Raw genomic sequence first — 22,561 nt, 5'->3', positions numbered from 1 at the left:
GGAGGCAGAGGCAGGCAGATCTCTGTGAGTTCAAGATCAGCCTGGTCTACAGAACTAGTTCCAGGACAGCCAGGGTTACACACAAACATACAAAAAAAAATGGTACTATGATGTGGGATGTCCTTCTGTACATGTGTTGCTTTTATTGGCTAAAGAATAAAGCTGCTTTGGCTTATGGCAGGGCAGAATATAGCCAGGTTAGAAGATATATATATATAGAGAGAGAGTAGGCAGAGTCAGAGAGATGTCATTAGCTGCTGAAGGAGAAAGATACCCAGATGCCCACTGAAACCTTACCAGTAGGCCACAACCTCATGGTGATCACCAGATTAATAGAAATGGGTTAATTTAAGATGTAAGAGTTAAGCCGGGCGATGGTGGCGCACGCCTTTAATCCCAGCACTCGGGAGGCAGAGGCAGGAGGATCTCTGTGAGTTTGAGACCAGCCTGGTCTACAGAGCTAGTTCCAGGACAGGCTCCAAAACCACAGAGAAACCCTGTCTCGAAAAAAAAAAACCAAAAAAAAAAAAACCAAAAAAAACCAAAAAAAAAAAAAAAAAGATGTAAGAGTTAGTTAAAAAGAAACCTGAGCTAAAAGACCACAGAGTGTTGTAATATAGTTTCTGTGTGATTATTCAGGTCTGCGTGGCTGGGAACAAACGAGTTTCCCAGTTTCACTTATCTGCATTTCCAGTCCTGTATAATACAGTGCCTTTTCAAAAATAAAGGGGAAATTTTAAATATTGGGAAATGTTGGGGGTTAGAGGTATGACATATTGGTTCAGCGCTCATGTAGCTTACTCAAGGCCTGCATTTCCACTGGAAGTTCCACAAAGATTCAAAGCATATCCCAAATACAAAAAGTGGACATGGAGTGAGGAGGAAGGTGGTACTGAACGCTGAGCAGCCAGGTATGACTACAACAGGACCAGATAATAGCTACTTTCTAACTTTCTGATATTATGGCATACTAAGGAAACGATACTTGTGTGGCTCCAAGGTCCATGGTAAATGCAGCAGTAATTCAATTGGGAATGACATAAGGGTTTGGAAACTTTAATTTCTGAGGACTTGCTAAGTCCCAAGTATTGTAAAAATGCTTTATATGCATAGTATCATTAATTTACTTAACAGTAATGATACTAGAAACCTCCTCTTTCTAGAACCCTGTAGAGAGGCCAAGAGACTTGTCCAAAGTTACTCAGCTGTCACTCAAACAACTCCATTCCCCTTCCCTTCAGTAGGGAAGCAATGGGGTTCATTGCAGTTTGGGGGTCAAATACTTAAAACTTTTCTTAGCTCCATCCCTGCCCTCCATCATGTTCTGTTGCCCATGCTAAGCCTGTCAGCCCCACACTCTAAACCTTGAGGGTGCAGTCAAGTCCCATTCCCACCCACGCTTCACACGTCAGGTGCTGCTGGCACCACTGTTGCACAGCTCGCCACTTCACACGCAACTCCTACCACACATCGCTGTGAAAGACCTACCCAAGCAAAGCCAGAAATAGTGACGTTTTGCTATTTTTAACAATTCTGTTCATCTGTCAATAGATAATGAATATAATAAAGAATTTTTATAAAAATATAAAGGCATTTGGGCTGAGAAAAAAATCACAACAGCTTTGTTAACAGCTTCTTTAAATTAATACTTAATTTCCTAACACCCAGAAGGTGTCCTTAAAATGTTCACGCTCCTGAGCACCCATCACGCTCTACAGGCCTACAGTATCTAACCACGGACACTCATTCAATGCTATCGCATAACAGCTACTACACACATGCCTGACCCTGGGCTTGGAGCTGTGGATATGATGATGAAGAGGTTAGGACCTGCCCTCCAAACCCCTCAGAGCTTAAAAGACAAATCTATAAACTAACAGCAGCAATGTCATAACATGATCAGCAAAACAAAAGAAGTGACAGCATGAACTACCACAATGGCTCATATACACAGAGTCTTTGCTACACACCAGGAGAGTTCTGAGCACTTCACACAGACTTGCCACAATAATCCTACTGGTCATGCTATCTTTTCAGTGTGAGGAGCAAAGACAGTATTTTGTTCAAGACCACATGGTTAGTAATGGTAAGTAATGGCTGAGATTTGAATTCTGGTTATGTATCCTGAACATCCCACACTACCAACCATTAAATCATGAGTCAAGCAACACTGCAGAGATCAGAACCAGGAGGGGACAAGATATTAAAGGGTAATACTAAGAGTAACTATTCTATGAGCTCTAAGGGTAACTGGGGGTTGGAAAGCTATCCCAAAAAGAAGCAGAATGTGGGCACAGAAAGAGCATGCATGGCAGACTCACCAGTGTGGCTAGGAAGGAAGTAAGAGACAGGAGAACTGCTGTAGCTAAACTATCACAAGGCACTGAGGCTATGAGAGTGCCAAGGGCAGACCAGAGTAGACCCCAAGTCTACCGAGCCCTCATGGTGAAAAAACTGCAAAGCTCTTTCTAATGCATGTCTTGGGGCTGCAGTTCAGTGGGAGAGATAGGGGGTGCACGTACTTTATACCATCTGAACCCTTCTCCAGAACTCTGAAGTTCTGTGCTTTCTCATACAAATATCAGTGAGAAGCAGCTAATGTCCTCTAAGCCAGTCTCTTTCCTATAGTCAATAGAAAACACTGTGGGGAGGCCATTCAGAACACACCTGCTCCTTCTGTCCAAAGTGGCCTGTAGATGAGAGAAAGCAGGGATCAGGTCTTCTAAGCCCTGTGCCCCTCTCTATTCAGCCAGTTCTCTATCTAGGAAGGCCTTAGTCTCATTCCCATTCTGGTTGTCCCTTTTGGTATCCCTATATCTTACCAGTGAAATTCGTAGTAGTGTTAATCAGGTTTTATTGGCTGATACACCAAAACAGAATCATGAAATAATGTAATGCCTTCTTTCAACAGATAGATGTACTATGAGATTTTTCTATTTCATTCTATTCTCATTCTCTCTCTCCTCTCTCTCTCCTCCCCTCAAGCCCTGACTGTCTTGGAACTCGCTTTGTAGACCAGGCTGACCTCGAACTCACTAAAATCTGCCTGCCTTTGCCTCCCAAGTGCTGGGATTAAAGACATGCGCAACCACCGCCCAATCTCTGCTTTTCTTTTAAACAAACAGGATTAAACTCTAAGTAGATTTCTAACACGCTGAAGGGGCAATATGAAAAATATTGCTTTGGGGGCTGGAGAGATGGCTCAGAGGTTAAGAGCATTGCCTGCTCTTCCAAAGGTCCTGAGTTCAATTCCCAGCAACCACATGGTGGCTCACAACCATCTGTAATGGGGTCTGGTGCCCTCTTCTGGCCTGCAAGGATACACACAGACAGAATATTGTATACATAATAAATAAACAAATTTAAAAAAAAAAAAGAAAAATATTGCTTTGAGGGGCTGGAGAGATGGCTCAGAGGTTAAGAGCACTGGCTGCTCTTCCAGAGGTCCTGAGTTCAATTCCCAGCGACCACATGGTGGCTCACAACCATCTGTGCTGAGATTTGGCGCCCTCCTCAGGCGTGCGGGCATACATAGAGGCAGAATGTTGTATACATAATAAATAAATAAATCTTTAAAAAAAAAAAAAGAAAAAAGAAAAATATTGCTTTGAAAAGAGGTGCCCAAAACGCAATGTTCTAGTCTGTATTCCAAAATATGACAAGTCATGCCTGCTGCATCCTTGAAAGGTCTCAGGGACAGACCTTACTGGGGTTGTGAGGGAATTAAGAGAAGACACACAAGCCGGGCGGTGGTGGTGCACGCCTTTAATCCCAGCACTCGGGAGGCAGAGGCAAGCGGATCTCCGTGAGTTCGAGACCAGCCTGGTCTACAAGAGCTAGTTCCAGGACAGGCTCCAAAACCACAGAGAAACCCTGTCTCGAAAAACCAAAAAAAAAAAAAAAAAAAAAAGAAAGAAAAGACACACATACCAACCTGTCTCCCTCCTCACCCTCCTTCACATTTCCCCCTCTCTCTCTGTGGACCGGGCTCTCTAATGAAACTGCAGCATCCAGGAAGCTCAGTGGAGTTATTATACACAGCTGAACAAGGTAGGGTTATTACATACAGATAAGTAAGCAGGCAGGATTTATGTATGATACACAGAAAGATCAAGAAGACAGGTTTGGATAATCTCAGTAGGAGCAGTCTCTGCAGGGGAGTGAGCAGTCTTTTGTAGGAGAGCAGTTTTCATGCCATGAACATTGAGGGGGAAGGTCAGCTATGGTGCACATTTTCTGCACATGCTATCAGCATCCACACAAAGACTAGAGGAAGGCTTTGCCAATACTCAGGGGGGCTTTGTCATTTTCTAATGGATCTGAAACTAGAATCCTTGACATGACTCTACCCATGTCAACAGCACACATTTACTCAGGACTTGACTCACTCGGGTCTTCTTACACCTACCCTTTGCCTCTCTAACCATCAAATGAGGCCAAAATTCATCTCCAGAAAGATGGCAATCTGGTCTGCCACACCTTTTCTTCCTGACTCAAGTCTCTTTTTTGTTTGTTTTGAGGTCACTGCCTCATTATGTAGCATTTGCTGGCCTGAAACTATACAGACCAAGTTGGTCTCAGACTCGCAGAGATCCACCTACCTCTGCCTCTGGAGTGCTAGGATTAAAGGTATGAATCATCATCCTGGGAAAGTCTCTTGAATTGTCTTTTTGAAATTTATTTTATATCTTATGTGTATGAGGGTTGTTGTCTTCATGTATGTAAGTGCACTGTGTATGTGTCTGTGCCTGAGGGTTCCAGGTACTCTGAAACAGGAGTTTGCACAGTAGTGACCTACCATGTGTTCTGGGAACTGAATCCAGGTTCTCCACAAGAGCAGCAAATGCTCTTAACCACTGAGCGTCTCTTTAGCCCTGAATTGTCTTTTTTTTTTTTTTCTGAGAATTGAACCCATGGTTTCATGCACAGAAGACAAGTGTTCTACCAATTAAACTATCTCCTTGGTCCCCTGAGGTCTCTCTTTATAATATTCCTACTATATGTTTGTATTCACAAGATAACCATTCACAGTATGCAGGGGAGGGACACTTTGATGGCTTCATGTGGGAGACAAGTACAAACAGGAGATAATAAGTATAGCAAAATCAAAGCCACGTATGGTGGCACTGCCTATAATTCCTACAGTCTGAAGCCCGAATCGGTAGGATCAGGAAGTTAAGGCCAGCTGTCTCAAGCAAATAAAACAATAGTAGCAATAAGAAGTATAATAGAACCAGACTAAGAAAGAAAACATGATTTAAGTGTTTAGCTTTATCCATTTTCAACTCCTTAACTGCTACTGTGGTCTAGACACATTGTAAGATCAGAGATCTAGTTCAGTGGTACAGTGCTTGACCAGCATGCCCTTGGTTTAACCTCCATCACTGCAAAACAAAACAAACAACAAACAAATACTGCACACATGAACACTGATGCTGAAATAACCAAACACCAGAACTGTGGGCTTAAACCAGCAGACAACACTGCACTGGCTTGAACATCGTGCCTAACAGGGGGAGTCTGAGCTGACTCAGTGCTACCTCTCACTCTCATTTCTCTTCCATGACACCCTCCACAGATAACCCCCACAGGGCATTTAAAAGTCTGGATCTGGCCGGGCGATGGTGGCGCACGCCTTTAATCCCAGCACTTGGGAGGCAGAGGCAAGCGGATCTCTGTGAGTTCGAGACCAGCCTGGTCTACAGAGCTAGTTCCAGGACAGGCTCCAAAGCTACAGAGAAACCCTGTCTCGAAAAACCAAAAAAAAAAAAAAAAAAAAAAAAGTCTGGATCTGGTCTCAGGCCTGCCACTGGAGGACCGGGCAGGTTACCTACCCACTGAAGTGTGGTAGAATATTATTTTAAGACGTGTTACATTTGTTTATGCTGTGGAACAGAAACAATGTTTATATTTGGTGATGCAAAGATGTGTTGCATTCTTTTATGTTGCATTTAACTCTGCTGTGAAGCTGTGTTACTTTGTCTGTCTAAAACACCAGATTGGTCTAATAAAGAGCTGAACAGCCAATAGCAAGGCAAGAGAAAGGATAGACAGACTGACTAATAGGAGAAAAAGAGCAAGATCTAAAAGAGAGAGTAAGAGAAGGACGCTAGGGGCCAGTCACCCAGCCAGCCACGAAATAAGAGTGAAAGTGAGACATACAGAAGAAAAGGAAAAAGCCCAGAGGCAAATCGTAGATGAGATAATTTAAGTTAAGAAAAGCTGGCTAGAAATAAGGCTGGGCATTCAGAAGTGGATAAGCCTCCGTGTGTGACTTATGTGGGAGCTGGGTGGCGGGCCCCAAAAGAGCGAAGAGTCAAAGAAAACAAACTTTAAAACAACACTGAAGGCCTCAGCTTGCTCATCTGTATGATGATCTCACATTCCTTGTCTAAACAAAGTATTTAAGTGGCTGTTGCACAGCTGCTGGAGAAAACACCCACATGAAAAATAACATTACCCATTACCTGTCTGAGTGCTTAGCACTCTAGGTATTCTTCCAGGCTCTTTAAGGAACTACCTTAATGACCACACCATCACATAGGCAGATGCCATTATTCTGCTTATTTAACCAGTGAAGAGGCCGAGACACTGAGTGGTTCAGTGAGGTGATAAAGATCACCTGGCAAGATGTCAGGCTGGATACATACATCTTTAATCCCAGCACTTGGGAAGCAGAGGCAGACAGATTTCCAGGAGTTAGAGGCCAATGTGGCCAAACTAACACATTCCAGGCGAGCCAGGGCTATACAGTGGGGCTCTGTTTCACAAATTAACTAAACTAAAATAAAAATCACCTGCCTAGACAACAGTGACCCTTGGCTTTACCGGAAGCAGGCTGGCTCCAGGCTCACTTCCTGCTTAGCCTAAATAGAGCAGCAGAATATGCTGTCTCATAAAGCACAGACTTGTTAAGCCATTAGCAGACTGCACTGAGAGTCAGCTTAGACTCTCCTCTCTTGCCCATGTGCCAAAGCTCTTTCAATTCAATATATTTGCACATGCCGTGCCCTAACTAGAATATCCCTTTCTTCTTCTGCCAAGCAAATTCCTTTCAACTCTCATGTCTTAGGTTTGGTGAGGCATTCTCAGATTTCATGCTACTGTTGAATACTGCTCTGTAGACTTGAAAGTGGACAGGGCTTGGAAGAGAGCAAAGAGCTATCTGAATCCTGCCCTGGAAGGTTTGGAGCTAACCACGTGATGATGCCAAGATGGGAAACCTGGAAGAGCTAGGCTAGTACAGGACAAAACAGCTGTCCCACAAGCTAGAAGCACAGCACCTTCCTAAAGCTGTGATGTTTTAATACAACTAGTTCCTCACGTTGTGATGATCCCTAAGCATAAAATTATTTTCGTTGCTACTTCATAACTATACCTTTGCTACTGTTATGAATTATAATATAAATATTTTTGGAGAGAGAGGTTTGTTAAAAAGGTCACGACCCACAGGTTGAGAACCCCTGCCTTGGGCAGTGGGAAAATACAAATGAGGTCAGGAAGGGAAACAGGCTGGCCTGTGGGTTCCCACCCATTCAGAAGAGCATACACCTAGTTCCTGGCAATGGGGAGCTGAGGGTGCTGAACAGGGGCTACAACTTTATGGTGCATACAGACATCGGGTGTAGGGGTGGACAATTACATGTGCATGATTCTGTGCACATAGATTTTAGGCTCAAAGCCATTCTAAGCCAGTCAACCAATGCTTTGGCATAATAATACCAAAGTGGGCATTAGAACCTCTTCTCCAGATTTCTCCTAAACCCAACAGTGACTGTTTTCAGTTTTCACTGAAACTGTATTTAACTGTTCCTTCCAATGGCAAAAAAAAAAAAAAAAAACAACTAGTTAATGAAAGGTCACAGGCCAAGTATGAAACACAAAGTTGCTGTGTGAAGACTGTGCCTTAGCTTGCTCAAGCACACTGGGACCACAGGTGAACAGTTACCAGGCACTAGCTACGTGCCAGAACCACAAACAGAAGTGAATCAAAACAGCCCTCCCAGCCGGGCGGTGGTGGCGCACGCCTTTAATCCCAGCACTTGGGAGGCAGAGGCAGGCGGATCTCTGTGAGTTCGAGACCAGCCTGGTCTACAAGAGCTAGTTCCAGGACAGGCTCCAAAGCCACAGAGAAACCCTGTCTCGAAAAACCAAAAAAAAAAAAAAAAAAAAAAAAAAAACAGCCCTCCCAAAGCCAGACATGGCAGCTAGTACTCAAGAGATTAAGACAGGGGGCTGGAGAGATGGCTCAGCAGTTAAGAGCATTGCCTGTTCTTCCAAAGGTCCTGAGTTCAATTCCCAGCAACCACATGGTGGCTCACAACCATCTGTAATGAGATCTGGTACCCTCTTCTGGCCTTCAGGCATACACACAGAAAGAATATTGCATACATAATAAATAAATATTAAAAAAAAGAGAGATTAAGACAGGAGGATTGTTTAAAGTTTGACCTGGGCTCCACTGTCTCAAAAACAAACAAACAAAAAATACAGTCAAAATGGCCCTCCAGAATTTTACAACATGGTAAATTAATAAAAATGAGAACCAGTCATCTTAAATTCTCACCTCAAAGTTATCTGCTACACATGGTAGCACAAGCCTTTAATCCTAGGACATGGGGAAGCAGAGGAAAGTAAATCTCTATGAGTTTAAAGCCAGCCTGGTCTATATATCGAGTTCTAGATCAGACAGAGCTACATAGTGAGATCCTATTTTTAAAACCAAACAAACATGTCTTCTGTATCACTATCCTGTACTGAGCACTTTGTCCTGCCCTAAAGTCTATGTTACTTGCTAGAAGTGTGCTTATGTTAAGAGCAGAAATAGCTAACCTCTGATGTCAAATAAGAATTTTATTCCTGCCAGGCGGTGGTGGCGCACGCCTTTAATCCCAGCACTCGGGAGGCAGAGGCAGGTGGATGGGATCTCTGTGAGTTCGAGACCAGCCTGGTCTACAAGAGCTAGTTCCAGGACAGGCTCCAAAACCACAGAGAAACCCTGTCTCAAAAAAACCAAAGAAAAAGAATTTTATTCCTCCGTCTCCCTCTCCCTCTCTTTTCTCTCTTCCTTCTACAAAGGTGACTATTAGATAATTAGATACTGCTTTTTTCAAACAAATCCAAGAGTCCTTTGCCTGGACCACACCCAGTAAGAGAAAAGGTGTGTTGTATTATAAAATGATAATCATCACGAAGACTTTGGTCCATGGTTCAACTCTAAGGCCATTTTTATGACACCAGCTCAAAGCACTAAGGTCACTGCAATGAAGAAAGGTGGTAGGCATGTGCAGCAAAACTAGTTAAAGTCCAAAGAACAAATGAGCTGTACTTGGAGATTTGTACAGTATAAGGATGAACCGTGCACCCATGGTACCCTGTGCTGGTAAAAAGAAATGAAGGAAAATAACTTAAAAATATCTTAATTGCTACTACAAATGTATTTATTATTATTATTATTTCATAAAATCTTGAAACATATTAAATGTCATGATACATTTTTCAAAACTTTGGTGTAAAATACAGAATTAAATGCCTAAGTCTACACACACAAGTATACTTCCTTGGGTCTAAAGCCAGGATTGTTTTGAAAGCACAGAATCAACCACATGGCTAATATTAACTTTCTCTAATATAATTATGCCTTACTTATAGACAGGATAAAAAGATACCCACCGCCAGGCGGTGGTGGCGCACGCCTTTAATCCCAGCACTCGGGAGGCAGAGGCAGGCGGATCTCTGTGAGTTCGAGAGCAGCCTGGTCTACAAGAGCTATTTCCAGGACAGGCCCCAAAACCACAGAGAAACCCTGTCTCGAAAAACCAAAAAAAAAAAAAAAAAAAAAAGATACCCACCATGAGATTGCCACCATACAGTTTTTAAACTTTGGCTCTGTTTTTTCACTATGAGATACAAATGCTTTCTACAGTTAACCAGTGGGGCAGAAGACAAGGACCAGATTTTGGTTATCAACCCAAATCACAACTCCTCCCTCTCAAATCTGAAAATGGTATATAGGCTTCAAGAAAAAGACTTCATGGAGTGTTTGTTTTGTCCTCCTGAGATTTTAACAGCCCGGCTTTCTATAGAACGAAGGGAAACTTAAGGAATTTATTTACTTATCCTTGAGGTTGAGAGATTAGTAACAGAGAACAAGATCCTTACAGAGGAAAGGACAATAGTTCTGGGGTGAGAAGACCCACACTTGAGAGTTAGTGCTGAGACTAATTCTAATATCACCTTTTTTGAGATATGCTCTTGGAGGGTGACTTGGCTGTAACATCTGTCATCCCACTGAACTGAACTGACTGGGCCCATGTGTGCCCACCTGAAGCTGTACACTGGGTCAAAGAGGACCGCTTTCTCCAATGGAGATGAACTGTTCTTCAGGTAAGGGCTTAGGGGTGACTGAAGACTCCTGCTAGAACACCCAAAGGAGCTCTCAGGGAGGGGTTTCACTCTGTAACCCAGGCTGACCTCAAACTTGCAATAATAATCTGTTTCAGTTTCCCAAATGCTGGAATTACAGGTGTGAACCAACATGCCCAGTCCAAAATGAATTTATCTTATGGGTGTCACTGAACCTTGCCGAGTTCTCAGTTTGGTCATCACTTTCCTACTCAGTTTGGGGGCTGCTGTCATCCATCTGCCTCACAGAGTTGACTGGTGTCAGTCATAAGACACCGTGTATCTGAATGTGTTACAAATGAGGAGGTGAGATATGGTATGATGGGAAAACGTGACTTTCAAGCATACCCTTTGTGAGTTTGGTGTATGTAATCTTAGGAGCCTGTGACACAGCTCTAGATTTTCTTTTTCTTTTTTTTTTTTTTAAGTTTTTCGAGACAGGGTTTCTCTGTGGCTTTGGAGCCTGTCCTGGAACTAGCTCTTGTAGACCAGGCTGGTCTCGAACTCACAGAGATCCACCTGCCTCTGCCTCCCAAGTGCTGGGATTAAAGGCGTGCGCCACCACCGCCCGGCTACAGCTCTAGATTTTCACAAGGATTTTACACACATAAAATAGCAATATCCAATATTTTATAAATTATCAGTTCTTGGTGTTGGGCTGAGGGTTCCTTAAAGTTAATTTCTGTCAACTACGTAACAGAATTATTACACTCTCTCTGTCTGTCTGTCTGTCTGTCTTTTTGTGTAGCTTTGGAGCCTGTCCTGGAACTCACTCTGTAGTCCAGGCTGGCCTTGAACTCATAGAGATCCACTTGCCTCTGCCTCCCAAGTGCTGGGATTAAAGGTGTGCACCACCACCACCTCAATTATGACTTTAATAAAAAGACATAACCAGCCCTACATGGTGGTACATGCCTTTGATCCCAGCACTTGGGAGGCAGAAGCAGGCAGATCTCTATGAGTTCAAGACAGCCAGGACTACAAACAAACAATAACAAAACTCCAATTTCCAAACTCCTTACTACGTTGCTGAGGACTCAAATTCTTGGTCCCTCTCCATCATCCTCATCCATTCTTCTGCATCTATGATCTAGCCAAAATTAGCATCCCCTTTGTTCTTTTCCTCAGAAACAAAACCTCAAATTTAGCAAAATATAAGGCCATGAAATGATCTTTCCTAGCTTTTCTTACAAGTGTGGCCACTGCACTAAGTTTGAGCCTGTGGGTAATAAGCTCTACCTAAGAGAACAGCAAGGTCATGCCCTTCCCTTTTCACCTTCCTTCTTGTTGGGAAGTGGAAAGTAAGGGAAGAAATAAACTGAGTCACTAAACGAAAGGTGCTTATGGGGTGTGCAGTACAAGAAGGACACAGCCAGGTCCCTAGTAATTTTGAAATACCACATCAGCCTTGATTGCCTACCTGGACTTTTACATAAGAAAGCAGTTTCCTAGTTCCAGGACAGGCTCTAAAGCAACACAGAGAAACCCTGTCATGAAAAAAAAAATTTCTGGGTGGGTGCAGTGATGCACACCAGTAGTCTCAGAATTCAAGAAACTGAAGAAGGAGGATTAAAATGAGTTCAAAGTCACTTTGGCTTACACAGTAAGTTCTAGGCCAGTAGTGGCTATAATGAGACCCTACTCAAAATCAAAGCAAAACAAAACATTTTTGTTTAAACTACCAATACAGAGAGCTGGAAGGATGGCTCCACAGTTAAGAGCACTGAGTACTCTTTCAGAGGAATCAGGTTCAATTCCTAGCACCCACAAGACAGCTCACAAACCCCCATAACTCCAGTTCTAGGAGATTTTGACAACCTCTTCTGGCCTCTGCTGTCACCAGGCACTGGGGTATTGACATACATGCAGTCAAAACACTCATACACATAAAATAATATAAAAATAATAATTTAAACTGATACATTAGGTGTCTCTGGGCTCTTAAAAAAGATTTGTTATTTATTTATTTATTTATTTATTTATTTATTTATTTGTGTGTGTGTGTGCGCGCGCACGCGCGCGCATGTACCTGTGTGGAGGTGACCTTGGAGGCCAGAAGTGGGTGTTGGGTCCCCTGGAGCTGGTTACAAGGCAGCAAAATGTTTCAGTGCTCTGGAAGAGTAGCAGGTTTTTCTAGCCTAACAGATCACACAGTACTACTAGATTCTCCATTTAGTAGACATCCCAAGGTGTAATTACTTCTTGGCCTGCAAGCATTGCTCCCTCTTCCTGCTCCTTGACTTCTTGCACTTTCAAATCTCCCCTGAAATGTGATCTTTGTTAGGACCCTCCAACTTGAGATGTGAGATGAGTTAAATACACTTCCTATTCATTCTTTATGCTTTCTCTTGGCAGACAGTGGCCACACCTTTAATGGTAAATTAGTATCTAACTGTTCTACTATAGTAAAACCATCAGCTAGAGGGCTGGTATTCAGTTAGGCCCTGAAAAAAAGAATAATGCCGATTACAACCGTTGAGGGATTCTTCTAGGGTAGCTCTGTGGTTTCCTGGCCTTCTATTACACGATCTGTATAAACCTTGTGGACAGTTCTGCTCAATCAGACATTCTCACAGTATAAAAGCTGTTTCTCAACCGGGCGGTGGTGGCGCACGCCTTTAATCCCAGCACTCAGAAGGCAGAGGCAGGCGGATCTTTGTGAGTTTGAGACCAGCCTGGTCTACAAGAGCTAGTTCCAGAAGAGGCTCCAAAACTACAGAGAAACCCTGTCTCGAAAAAAACAAAAAAACAAAACAAAACAACAAAAAAGCTGTTTCTCTTCATTTGCCTTAAAAAAAAAAAACTTATAAAATTCTTGATCAAATCTACATAGATCTTTCTACCAAGGCTTCATATTCTCATAAAAGATGTGTACTAGAGTGAAAATATTATGAATATTCTAGGATATTTTTTTACTTGCCTACCTCAGCCTCTCAAGTGATAGAATCATGTATGTGTACTTACCATGAACAGCTTGGGAATTTTATTTTAATGGAGACCTTTCATTAACTGACTGTATGTGTGTATATAATATGAATGCATACATGTTCTACACTTTTGAGACAGTGCTACTCTATGTAGCTCAGGCTGTACCCAAACTGACTTTGTAGCCAAAGATGACCTTGATTTGATCCTCCTGCCACTACCTTTCAAATTCATATTTTGAGAGTTAGAACGCATTAAAGGCAGTTTCTAGAGGAAAACTTACAAAATATATTATGTAAATATTTTCATCATTTGTAGGCAACATCCTTGCCTCTGTTTTAGGGAAAACAGAATTTTATAATGATGCTACAAGTGATAGTTGGTTTCTTGCTCTACGAACTAACCATTCAATGACTGAGAATTTTACACGGCTTACTCACTTAAACACTTTTTTGTCCTAACATTGTGGACTTAATAAGGCTTCAGGGAACAGGGTAATAGGGACATGAGAGGAAAAAAAAGAGGTTTGTATGATGTTCTCAACTTTGCCGATGAAATGATTTACAGGGTAAGTCTGGGTCAGTGTTTTCCAAATCCTAAACCGAAGTGTTCAGTACAGATATGGGCAGAAACTGCACAAGTACAAGAAATCTAATGCTTCCCTGTCAACTTTAAGTCTCATAAGGGTTTAAATGAGTCTGGAAGAAGTTCTTCAACGATCTAAAATCAAGTGTGTACTTTGGAGAAAGGAGTACTTTATAGACGAGGATGGCTCGTGGAGTCTTTTCAGTGTATCGTTACCCTCCTTCCACATTGACTCAGATCGTTCTCTGAAAGATCTGTACAGACCAGTACAACGAAATGGTTTTTACGGCCACTCCCTTGATCTTTGCACATCCTTTCTCATAATTGTCTTATACCCTGATAACCTCCAGCAAGCAACTAAGCCTGTCTGTCAACGGCACAAATGTCGGCCTACCACATGCAGAGACATTTCTGCTCGTTCCTCTTTTTGGAGCAAAGCCAACGTAGCCTGGACTTTCCACACCTCTAGTAAAGGTGAGAGACGTAGCAAAAGTCCAGAGTGATGCACTCCGAATGGGTTCGGGTAACCCCATGCTTCCATTCTAAGAACCTGAGGACCCAGTGACTTCCTGACTGGCCTCCGCAAAGCAACCGCCCACCTCTTCACGACCTTATCGACGACCACCCTACCCCCAAGCCAGCATTCGCCAGCCCACCCTGACCTCCTCAAACTGCTCGCCGGAACAGCCAGCGCCGCGAGCCTCCAGCAACTCCCGGAACTGCTCCAGGGTGACAGATTCTTCACCGCGGCCCAGCCGCTCTTCCAGCCAGCGCAATAGAGCGCCGTGGTGCCTCGACACCAGAGATTCGCAGGGAGGTGCGGGCCGCAACGCAGCCGCAGCCTCTCGCAGCCGGGCGGGCTCCAGCAGAGCAGCAGCGGGCGGCAGCGCCGCGGCCGCGGGGCCGGGACAGGGGGTCGTGCCGGAGTCGGCAGCCCAGTCCTGATGTGGGCTCCAGCCCTCAGCCCCGGTGGCCGCCGCCTCGTCTTCGCTGCTGTTACTCGGAGCGTTCCCCATGGGGCCTCCGTCTTGGGTGCTCGGAGGTGCCGCCGCCGCCGCCGCCTCCCAGCCACGACCTGTCAACCTCCGACAGCTCCAGGCGGGCGGGGACGGGGTGGGGACGACGGCGGCGGCAGCGACTTCCGGCTTCCTGGCCGTCGAGCGAGGCCTGATGTCGCAACGGAGACGTCAAGCGGATTCTACCCTCTCACGACAGCTAGGTGAGGCCTAAGAGCACGCCTGCTATGGATTAGTCAACGTCTAGCCTCCTTTGCCGCCATCTTTGTTGAGGGCGGATAACTTGTACGCTAAGACGGTCTTTCAGTGCAGTTCCACTTTCTCCTCCACGGTTCAGGTTCTCAAACTATACTGGAAAAGGACGAGAAAGAGTCGGAGCCGAAGAGTGATCTTTACTCTGAAGCTTGTCGAGCGTTGCGCTGTGACGTCACGGTCGGCGTCTCCGCCATCTTAGTTGTGGTTAAAGAGGTGGCCACTTCGGAAGTGGCTGCTTGTGTGCTGCCGGGTAGATGCTCAGGCTATGTGGGCTTGGCGTGGTGCTGAGCCTGGTCGCGGCGGCGGCGGCGGTCATGGCCGTGTGGTTGATGGACTGGTTGGGTCCAGAGGGTCCCCCCTCTGGCCTTCGCCTCTTCGCACCCGAGGAGCTAGCCCGCTATCGCGGCGGCCCAGGGGACCCGGGTCTGTACTTGGCGTTGCTCGGCCGCGTCTACGACGTGTCCTCAGGCCGGAGGCACTACGAACCTGGGGCGCACTATAGCGGCTTCGCAGGTATCGGCGAGGCTCTCCCACCTCTTCCTCCTGAGCAAACGCCCTGCATTTATCCGTTAGTTTATTCATCCGCGCCCACTCCACATTCCTCAGAAGGCTGCGGCGGCAAGGACACGGCTCCTGGTTTGCGGCTCGGCTAGTTACCCGCACGCTTTGTGTGACTGATTTAGAGAAAGATGTGGCTCGTTAGTTACTGGGTACATTCAGAAGTCTACCTGGGCTGTAGAGCTCCCGTGCTTTCAGTCACTTTAGAGTGATCCGAAATAACCTTTGCTTCGCCCACCCCGTCTCCCCTAAAATGAATGACAAACAGTATTTGAGTCGTTTTGGGTTCTAGTCGATGTACTTGTCTGCTTTTTTTTGTTTGTTTGTTTTGTTTTTCGAGACAGGGTTTCTCTGTAGTTTTGGTGCCTGTCCCGGAACTAGCTCTTGTAGACCAGGCTGGCCTCGAACTCCCAGAGATCCGCCTGCCTCTGCCTCCCGAGTGCTGGGATTAAAGGCGTGCGCCACCACCGCCCGGCTTGTCTGCTTTTCTTAAAAGATAATAAAGGGGGGTGGAGGTGAAGTTAGAGCACAGGAAAGCAAGTAACCCTTATAGTCTTTTTAATACCTACAGTAAGCCAGAAGTGGTGGTATTTTGTGGTCCTGGCTGTTGGAGTGGCTGAGACAGGAAGAATCCCTGAGCTAGGAAGATTCACTGAGCCAGGTATTTGTGGCCAGGCTGGCTCAAAAACCAAACGAAACAAAACTTAGAATAAAATTGCATATGTTAGTCCTCCTAAGAACATTTATCAAATTAATTTCATTCTGCTGTCATCCCTCCCTCCTTTTAACAACTGAAGGGACTGAAAAATGTCATTTGACTAAAGTCCTTAGAAGATATGGGTAGAACTTCCAGCCTAATGTTTAAATTTGTCTTAAAATTTTGTGTATGAGTGGTTTACCTGTTTGTACATCACTGAGCCACCTGTGTGCCTGGTGCCCACGGAGGCCAGAAGAGGCTTTCGAATCCCCTGGACCTGGACCTGGAGGTGTGGATGGTTGTGATGTGCATTAAGGCTGCCGGGAGCCTGGGTTATCTGGGGGAGCAGCCGCTGCTCTTGACCACTGAGCCAGCTCTCCAGTGCCTATAATTTTAAAGATGTTGCTTTTCTAGCCAAAGAAACTACCTCTCACTTTGGGGAAGAAAAATGCAGGACAAGTCTAAGGCTGGTGACTGGGCTGATACAAATTTCAAGCTGTCCACTGATCATTTAGGAGAATTAGGAAGCTGCATTTCATTACAGATCACTCAGTTCCTTCTCTAGATGTCAGACAGCCCAGAAGAGCAAGGGACCTACCCAGGGTCAGAGAGAGGTAGAAGCAAAGCTGGTCTGGAATCTTGCCAGTTGAGTACACGAGCGGACGCTAGCCTACCTCTATCTGACACCGCTGTCGTGGGTGTATGCACAGTGTTGGCATAACACTTGCGCCTCTGGGGTGATCCTTATCCAGTATGTGCTAGTATCTGCTGAGTCCTGTGTATACAGTATTTGACCTCCACTTATTGACTGCTACCGTGGGTCCTACCTTGGCCAGGTGCTGAAGAATCCAAGATGTCTCTGACTGCCACACAGTCTATTAGGAAAGCAGACATGTTCACTTATACAGTCAGTATTTTTTTGAGGTATAATTATCACAAACTTATTTTAAAGTGTACAAGTATAACATCACCATCTAATTTCAGAACATTTTGCTCTTCCTCAAAGGAAACTACCCATCAGCAACCCCTCTCCCTTCTCTACCTCCCCACAGCCCCTGACAATTCCTGCGTACATTCCGCTCCTGCTGATTTGCCCTTCTGTAAGTAGAATCACACACCTGACACGTGCTTTTTTAGTCTGGCTTTTACTTGGCTTAGAGATTTTAAGTTTATCATCATATGGCCAATCAATTTTTTTTTTTTTTTAGGACTGGGTCTTACTACATTGCCCTGGTTGGCCTGTAACTCACAAAGATTAAAGGCTTTTGCCATCACACTGAGCACTCATTCTTTTTTATGACCAAATAATAACTGCATGTTTTTTTTGTTTTTGTTTTTGTTTTTTTTTTTTTTTTTTTTTTGGTTTTTCGAGACAGGGTTTCTCTGTGATTTTGGAGCCTGTCCTGGAACTAGCTCTTGTAGACCAGGCTGGTCTCGAACTCACAGAGATCCGCCTGCTTCTGCCTCCCGAGTGCTGGGATTAAAGGCGTGTGCCACCACCGCCCGGCTTATAACTGCATGTTTAAATACTGCATTTGATAGACTTTTGAGTTATTTCCACTTTAAGAATTTTATGTGGTCAGTGTGTATGCTTACAGTGTGTGTGTGCCACAGCTTGGACATACGAAGTTCAGGAGAAAATCTGGACTCAGTTCCCGCCTTGTTCTTGTTTCTCCTTAGTTGTGTATTTGAGACCGACTGGCCTGCCTCTATCTCTACCCTTGCTGTGGGAGTGTAGGGATTATAGATGCACACCACTGCATTTGGCTTTTATACCTCTGTTCCAGTGGTTAGACTCCAGTTGTCAGACTTGGACAACCAGCATTTGTATCCACTTTGCCATCTTGCTGGCCCTGTTTTCACCTTTATAGAGATCTCCCGTATTAACGTTGGCGAATATGTTGTCAGTTTCCTTAGTATGTATCTAGATATGGATTTGCTGTCTCACTGGTGGTTGTTAACTTTTGGAAACCTGCCAAATTCCCTTTAATGTCTCTGCACCACTGTATAGTCCCACAAGAAATGCATTTGAGTTTCAATTTCCCCACACAACCCTGCCAAAACTTGTTAAAGGCTTGGCTTTGTTTCCTAATATTAGGTGCCATACATGCTAAACAAGTATCCTATTGCTAAAACATGTCCCCAGTTTCTCCCCTACTCCATTTTTAGATGAAGTCTCATTGTGTAGCCCACGCTGTCACTGAATGCACAGCAGTCCTGACTCCTAATGTCTTTTTATTGTAGCCATCCTAGGGGTTTAAAGTGCTGTCTTCTCCTTCAGCCTCTCCAGTGCTGAGATGATGAGCATGCACTGCTGTGACTTGATTTCTGTCTGGGTGCCAGGAATCCAAACTCAGGTCTGCACATTTGCAAAGCAAATACTTTTATTGGCTGAACCATCTCTTTCTAAAGCTCTGTTTTGTAATATGTTTTAAAAGGAAAAAGTAAGTTTTACCAGAGCCTCTAACCTAGTTAGAGAGCAGGAAAGAGAGGAAGACAGTGCAATGAGCGATGGACAAAGTAACTAGATGAGGTTAGTGGAGTTAAGGATTTTGGATATTCTCATAAGGCAGAGGGAGACACTGAGGATTTTGGCAGAAAATGACTTGGTGATTTTTCTTTTTCTTTTTGTTGTTATTTTCTTTTGTTTTTCAGGACAGGGTTTCTCTGTGTAGCTCTGGCTGTCCTGGAACTTGCTCTGTAGACCAGGCTGGCCTCAAACTCACAGAGATCTTCTTCCCCATCTGCCTCCTGAGTACTGAGATTACAGGCATGTGTCTCCACTGTCCAGCAACAAGTATTCTTTGTTTAGAGCCAGATGAGGTGACATATGCCTTTAATCCTGGCACTTTGGTGGCAGAGACAAGCAGATCTCTGAGTTCAAAGCCAATCTGGTCTACAGAGCAAGTTCCGGGACAGCCAGGGCTACACAGAGAAACCCTGTCTTGAAAAACCAAAAAACAAAATATCAGTCTAGGGAGCTGGACATAATGGCACACATCTTTAATCCCAGTACTGAGACAGATAGGCCAGTGTCTGAGTTCTAGGCCAGCCTGACCTTTGTAGCAAGTACAGAGCAGCTAGAGCTACATAGTAAGACCCTGTCTCAAAAACAAAATCACTAAAACAGTCTATTGCTAGAGACAGACTTGTCGGTTAAGAGTGCTTGCTGTTTTTCCAGAGCACCTGAATTCAGATCTTAACACCAATGTTGGATGACTCACAACTGCCTGCTGCTTCAACTTCAAGAGAGCAGTGCCCTCTTCAGGCCCCCTTACACATTTAAGCACAGACACACAGATATGCATACACATGTGGCACACACACTCACACACACAAAGTTTGTAATAATAAATACTAGTCTGAATGTTACCTGGAGAATAGTTTGGTAGGATGAAATGTAGTCCCACTAGGACCTCGGTGGTAGTTCGCCTGAGAGATGGTGGTAGACTGGGATTGTTTGGTAGCAGGTAGCAACAGTGCATGAATACAGCAACTATTTAGGAAGAATAAACTCTGACAATAATTAGATGCGAGGGATAAAAGAGATATCAAGCCTGCATTTATAGATGGGGCAACTGGTTGATAAGGAACACTAGATAAGATTAAATGACCTTTTCCTGGAACTGATGATCAATATTTCCAGATAGGCTTTTTGAACTTGTGATGGCTGTGAGACAGCTAAGTGACACTGAGTAGAAGTTGGATATGCATATTTAGTGCTCAGGAAACGCCTGGGCTAAATGTAGAGTTTAGATGGGAGATCTGAAACCACACAGTGGATAAGATGAAATGGTCAAGAAAGAAGGTGCAGATAATAATTGACCCCTATAGCTAAACAGACAGTGAAGTGCCGGGAAAACCAGGTGTGGAGTATCATGGAAGCCAGAAGTTATCATTTTGAGATGGGCCAGATGTGGTGGTACACACTTTTATTCCCAGAACTTGGAAGGCAGGCAGAGCTCTGTGAGATCAGGCCAGCCTGGTCTCTATATCAAGCTCTAGACCAAACCAAATTACATAATAAGACCCTGTCTCAAAAACAAACAAGCAAAACAAGTGGATAACAGTTGCCAAAAATTCATGTTCCTGGTTCAGGAGTTCCCAGGAGGGAAGACTAGGGGTTGTTAGTACATGCTTTTTAAGAAAATGGAAGTTTTGCAGGATGGTGGTGATATACCTTTAATCCCAGCACTTGGGAGGCAAAGGCAGTCGGATCTCTGAGTGCAAAGCCAACCTTCTCTACAGAGTGAACTCCTGGACAGCCAGGGGTTATACAAAGAAAGCCTGTCTTGAAAAACAAAACAAAAAAAATGGAAGTTTTACTGGGTACAATAATTGTGATTTATAACCGAATCTTTGGCAACTTCTTTCCTAAAGGCCGGGATGCATCCAGAGCCTTTGTGACAGGAGACTATTCTGAAGCTGGCCTCGTGGATGATGTCACTGGCTTGTCCTCCTCTGAGATACTGATGCTTCACAATTGGCTTTCATTCTACGAGAAAAATTACGTATTTGTCGGTATGTAGTCCTTGACCATTGCTATAGATTTCAGTTGCTTATTTTGCTGTGTTTCTCAGGGAACCTGGATTCTTTAGGAACTGGGTTCAAGGTAAAAATTTGAAACCAGCCTGGGTTTTTCATGTTAAATTCTTGCTGTTAGTGCAGAAGTAATACCCAGAAGAAGATGAAGTTGTGGTTAATCTCAGGAGAGGATTGCCAGGCCTTGTACTGTGATGTCAGTGACCCTCAGTCAATGTCGTCTGTGTTGGATGTGAACAGGCAGCCTCCCTGTAGCTCCAGTACAGTCAGGATGGCTTGAAGCCACTTGTGTGTGGTTCTGATGCTTCCCCTTGATTGCTCGCTGATGAAGCATGCAACTGAGCGAACTGTTTCTGAGCTAGAAGTTATGCTCATCATACATTTTATTCATCATTCATTCATTCAGGGTTTCGTGTGGCCTAGCTGGTCTCAAACTCCCTATGTAGATCAGGCTCGCATTGAGTCCCTGATCCTAGTACCTCCATGTCATGAATTAATGCCAGTTGTCTGCTGTCCTGCACTTGTTGCTTACTGGTGGTACATGAGGGAACACCACTCTAAATGAGCAGACAACCGACAGACACTGATCACTACAGTCTTTCCTAAGCACCAAAAGCTAGGATGGCTGAGGCCAATCCTTTCGTCTGTGTAGCCCCACCTCTCAGGGAGCTCCACGTGGGCATGATTGACTTCTTGCAGATACCACTGTCCTTTTACCACCGGAACGGGCCTAGGTTGGAATTTACTGCCCCTAATGGCTCTAAAGGCTTGCTTTCATTACTGCTTGGGCTTCTTATTCTGAGAATCCTGGTATTTTCCTTAACTCCTCTACTCGACATCCAGTTGTTCAAGCTCTGATTTTATAAGGTCTTTCCATTCACTCCTTTGTTCCTCATCGTCATCCGCCGTTGCTCTTCCTCATCCCACACTCCCACACCTTTCCGTGTTTTCCCCTAGTCTGTCCTAGATGGTTCCTCTGTACTCGCTGCGCTTGTTTCTTCATATTCTCCATGGTGTTGCCAAGTGACAGCTGAAATGTTGTTGCCCTAATGAAGTCCTGCATGCGAGACAAGCAGCCCTACAGGCCAAGCTTCATCTGTAGGCCAAGCTTTTTAATCCTGTCAGCCTGTTGGAAAGTCCCTGGTCATGGAGTCCTAAGTTGTTTGACTGCTTGTGACCAACTAGGGTTGGGCTTTGTTTCTGCTTTCAGCCTTTATCAGAAATGATTTAAAAGTAAATAAATCAAAAAAGAAAGGACTGGACTTTCCCAGCGTCCACATGCAGCTCAACACTAACTCCAAAATACCATTCTCACACAGAGGTACCTGCAGGCAAAACACCACTGCATATAAAATAAAAAATGAACAAATCAAGAAAGAAAGAAATAATCATATTCAGCTTCACTTATGCTCAAATGGGTCATAGTTATTCTTGAGGCCTAGCTGATATTTTATGGTGAAGTTTTGTTTTATGTTTTTATTTTTCTTTTTTTTCTTTTCTTTTTTTTTTTTTTTTTGGTTTTTCAAGACAGGGTTTCTCTGTGGTTTTGGAGCCTGTTCTGGAACTAGCTCTTGTAGAC

At 44.3% G+C, this 22,561-nt stretch overlaps 2 protein-coding genes across 6 annotated transcripts in view; one reads left to right on the top strand and one right to left on the bottom strand.

The window, feature by feature from the left end:
* Positions 1–15,007, bottom strand: part of Zzef1 (zinc finger ZZ-type and EF-hand domain containing 1) — a 133,653-nt gene extending 118,646 nt beyond the window's left edge. For both annotated transcript variants that reach the window (XM_057773736.1, XM_057773737.1), the window contains exon 1: positions 14,577–15,007. In XM_057773736.1, the coding sequence (XP_057629719.1) occupies positions 14,577–14,930 (354 nt within the window). In that variant the 5' untranslated portion in view covers positions 14,931–15,007. The remainder of the gene's footprint in view (positions 1–14,576) is intronic.
* Positions 15,008–15,281: 274 nt separating this feature from the next.
* The window catches only part of LOC130878203 (neuferricin), a 32,483-nt gene continuing 25,203 nt past the window's right edge, over positions 15,282–22,561 (top strand). For 3 of the 4 annotated variants that reach the window (XR_009057434.1, XR_009057435.1, XM_057776038.1), the window contains exons 1-2: positions 15,284–15,698; positions 20,821–20,961. Coding sequence is in view for 2 of the 4 variants with exons in the window: in XM_057776038.1 (XP_057632021.1) it covers positions 15,440–15,698; positions 20,821–20,961 (400 nt within the window). In the remaining 2 variants the exon portion in view is untranslated. Of the gene's footprint in view, positions 15,699–20,820; positions 20,962–22,561 lie in introns of all 4 variants that reach the window. The other variant, XM_057776039.1, reaches the window with a different exon arrangement.

The sequence above is a fragment of the Chionomys nivalis genome, chromosome 7, assembly GCF_950005125.1.
Source record: "Chionomys nivalis chromosome 7, mChiNiv1.1, whole genome shotgun sequence".
NCBI lineage: Eukaryota > Metazoa > Chordata > Mammalia > Rodentia > Cricetidae > Chionomys > Chionomys nivalis.
Note: the sequence above shows the minus strand (reverse complement) of the source record. Positions and strands in the feature narration are given on the sequence as shown.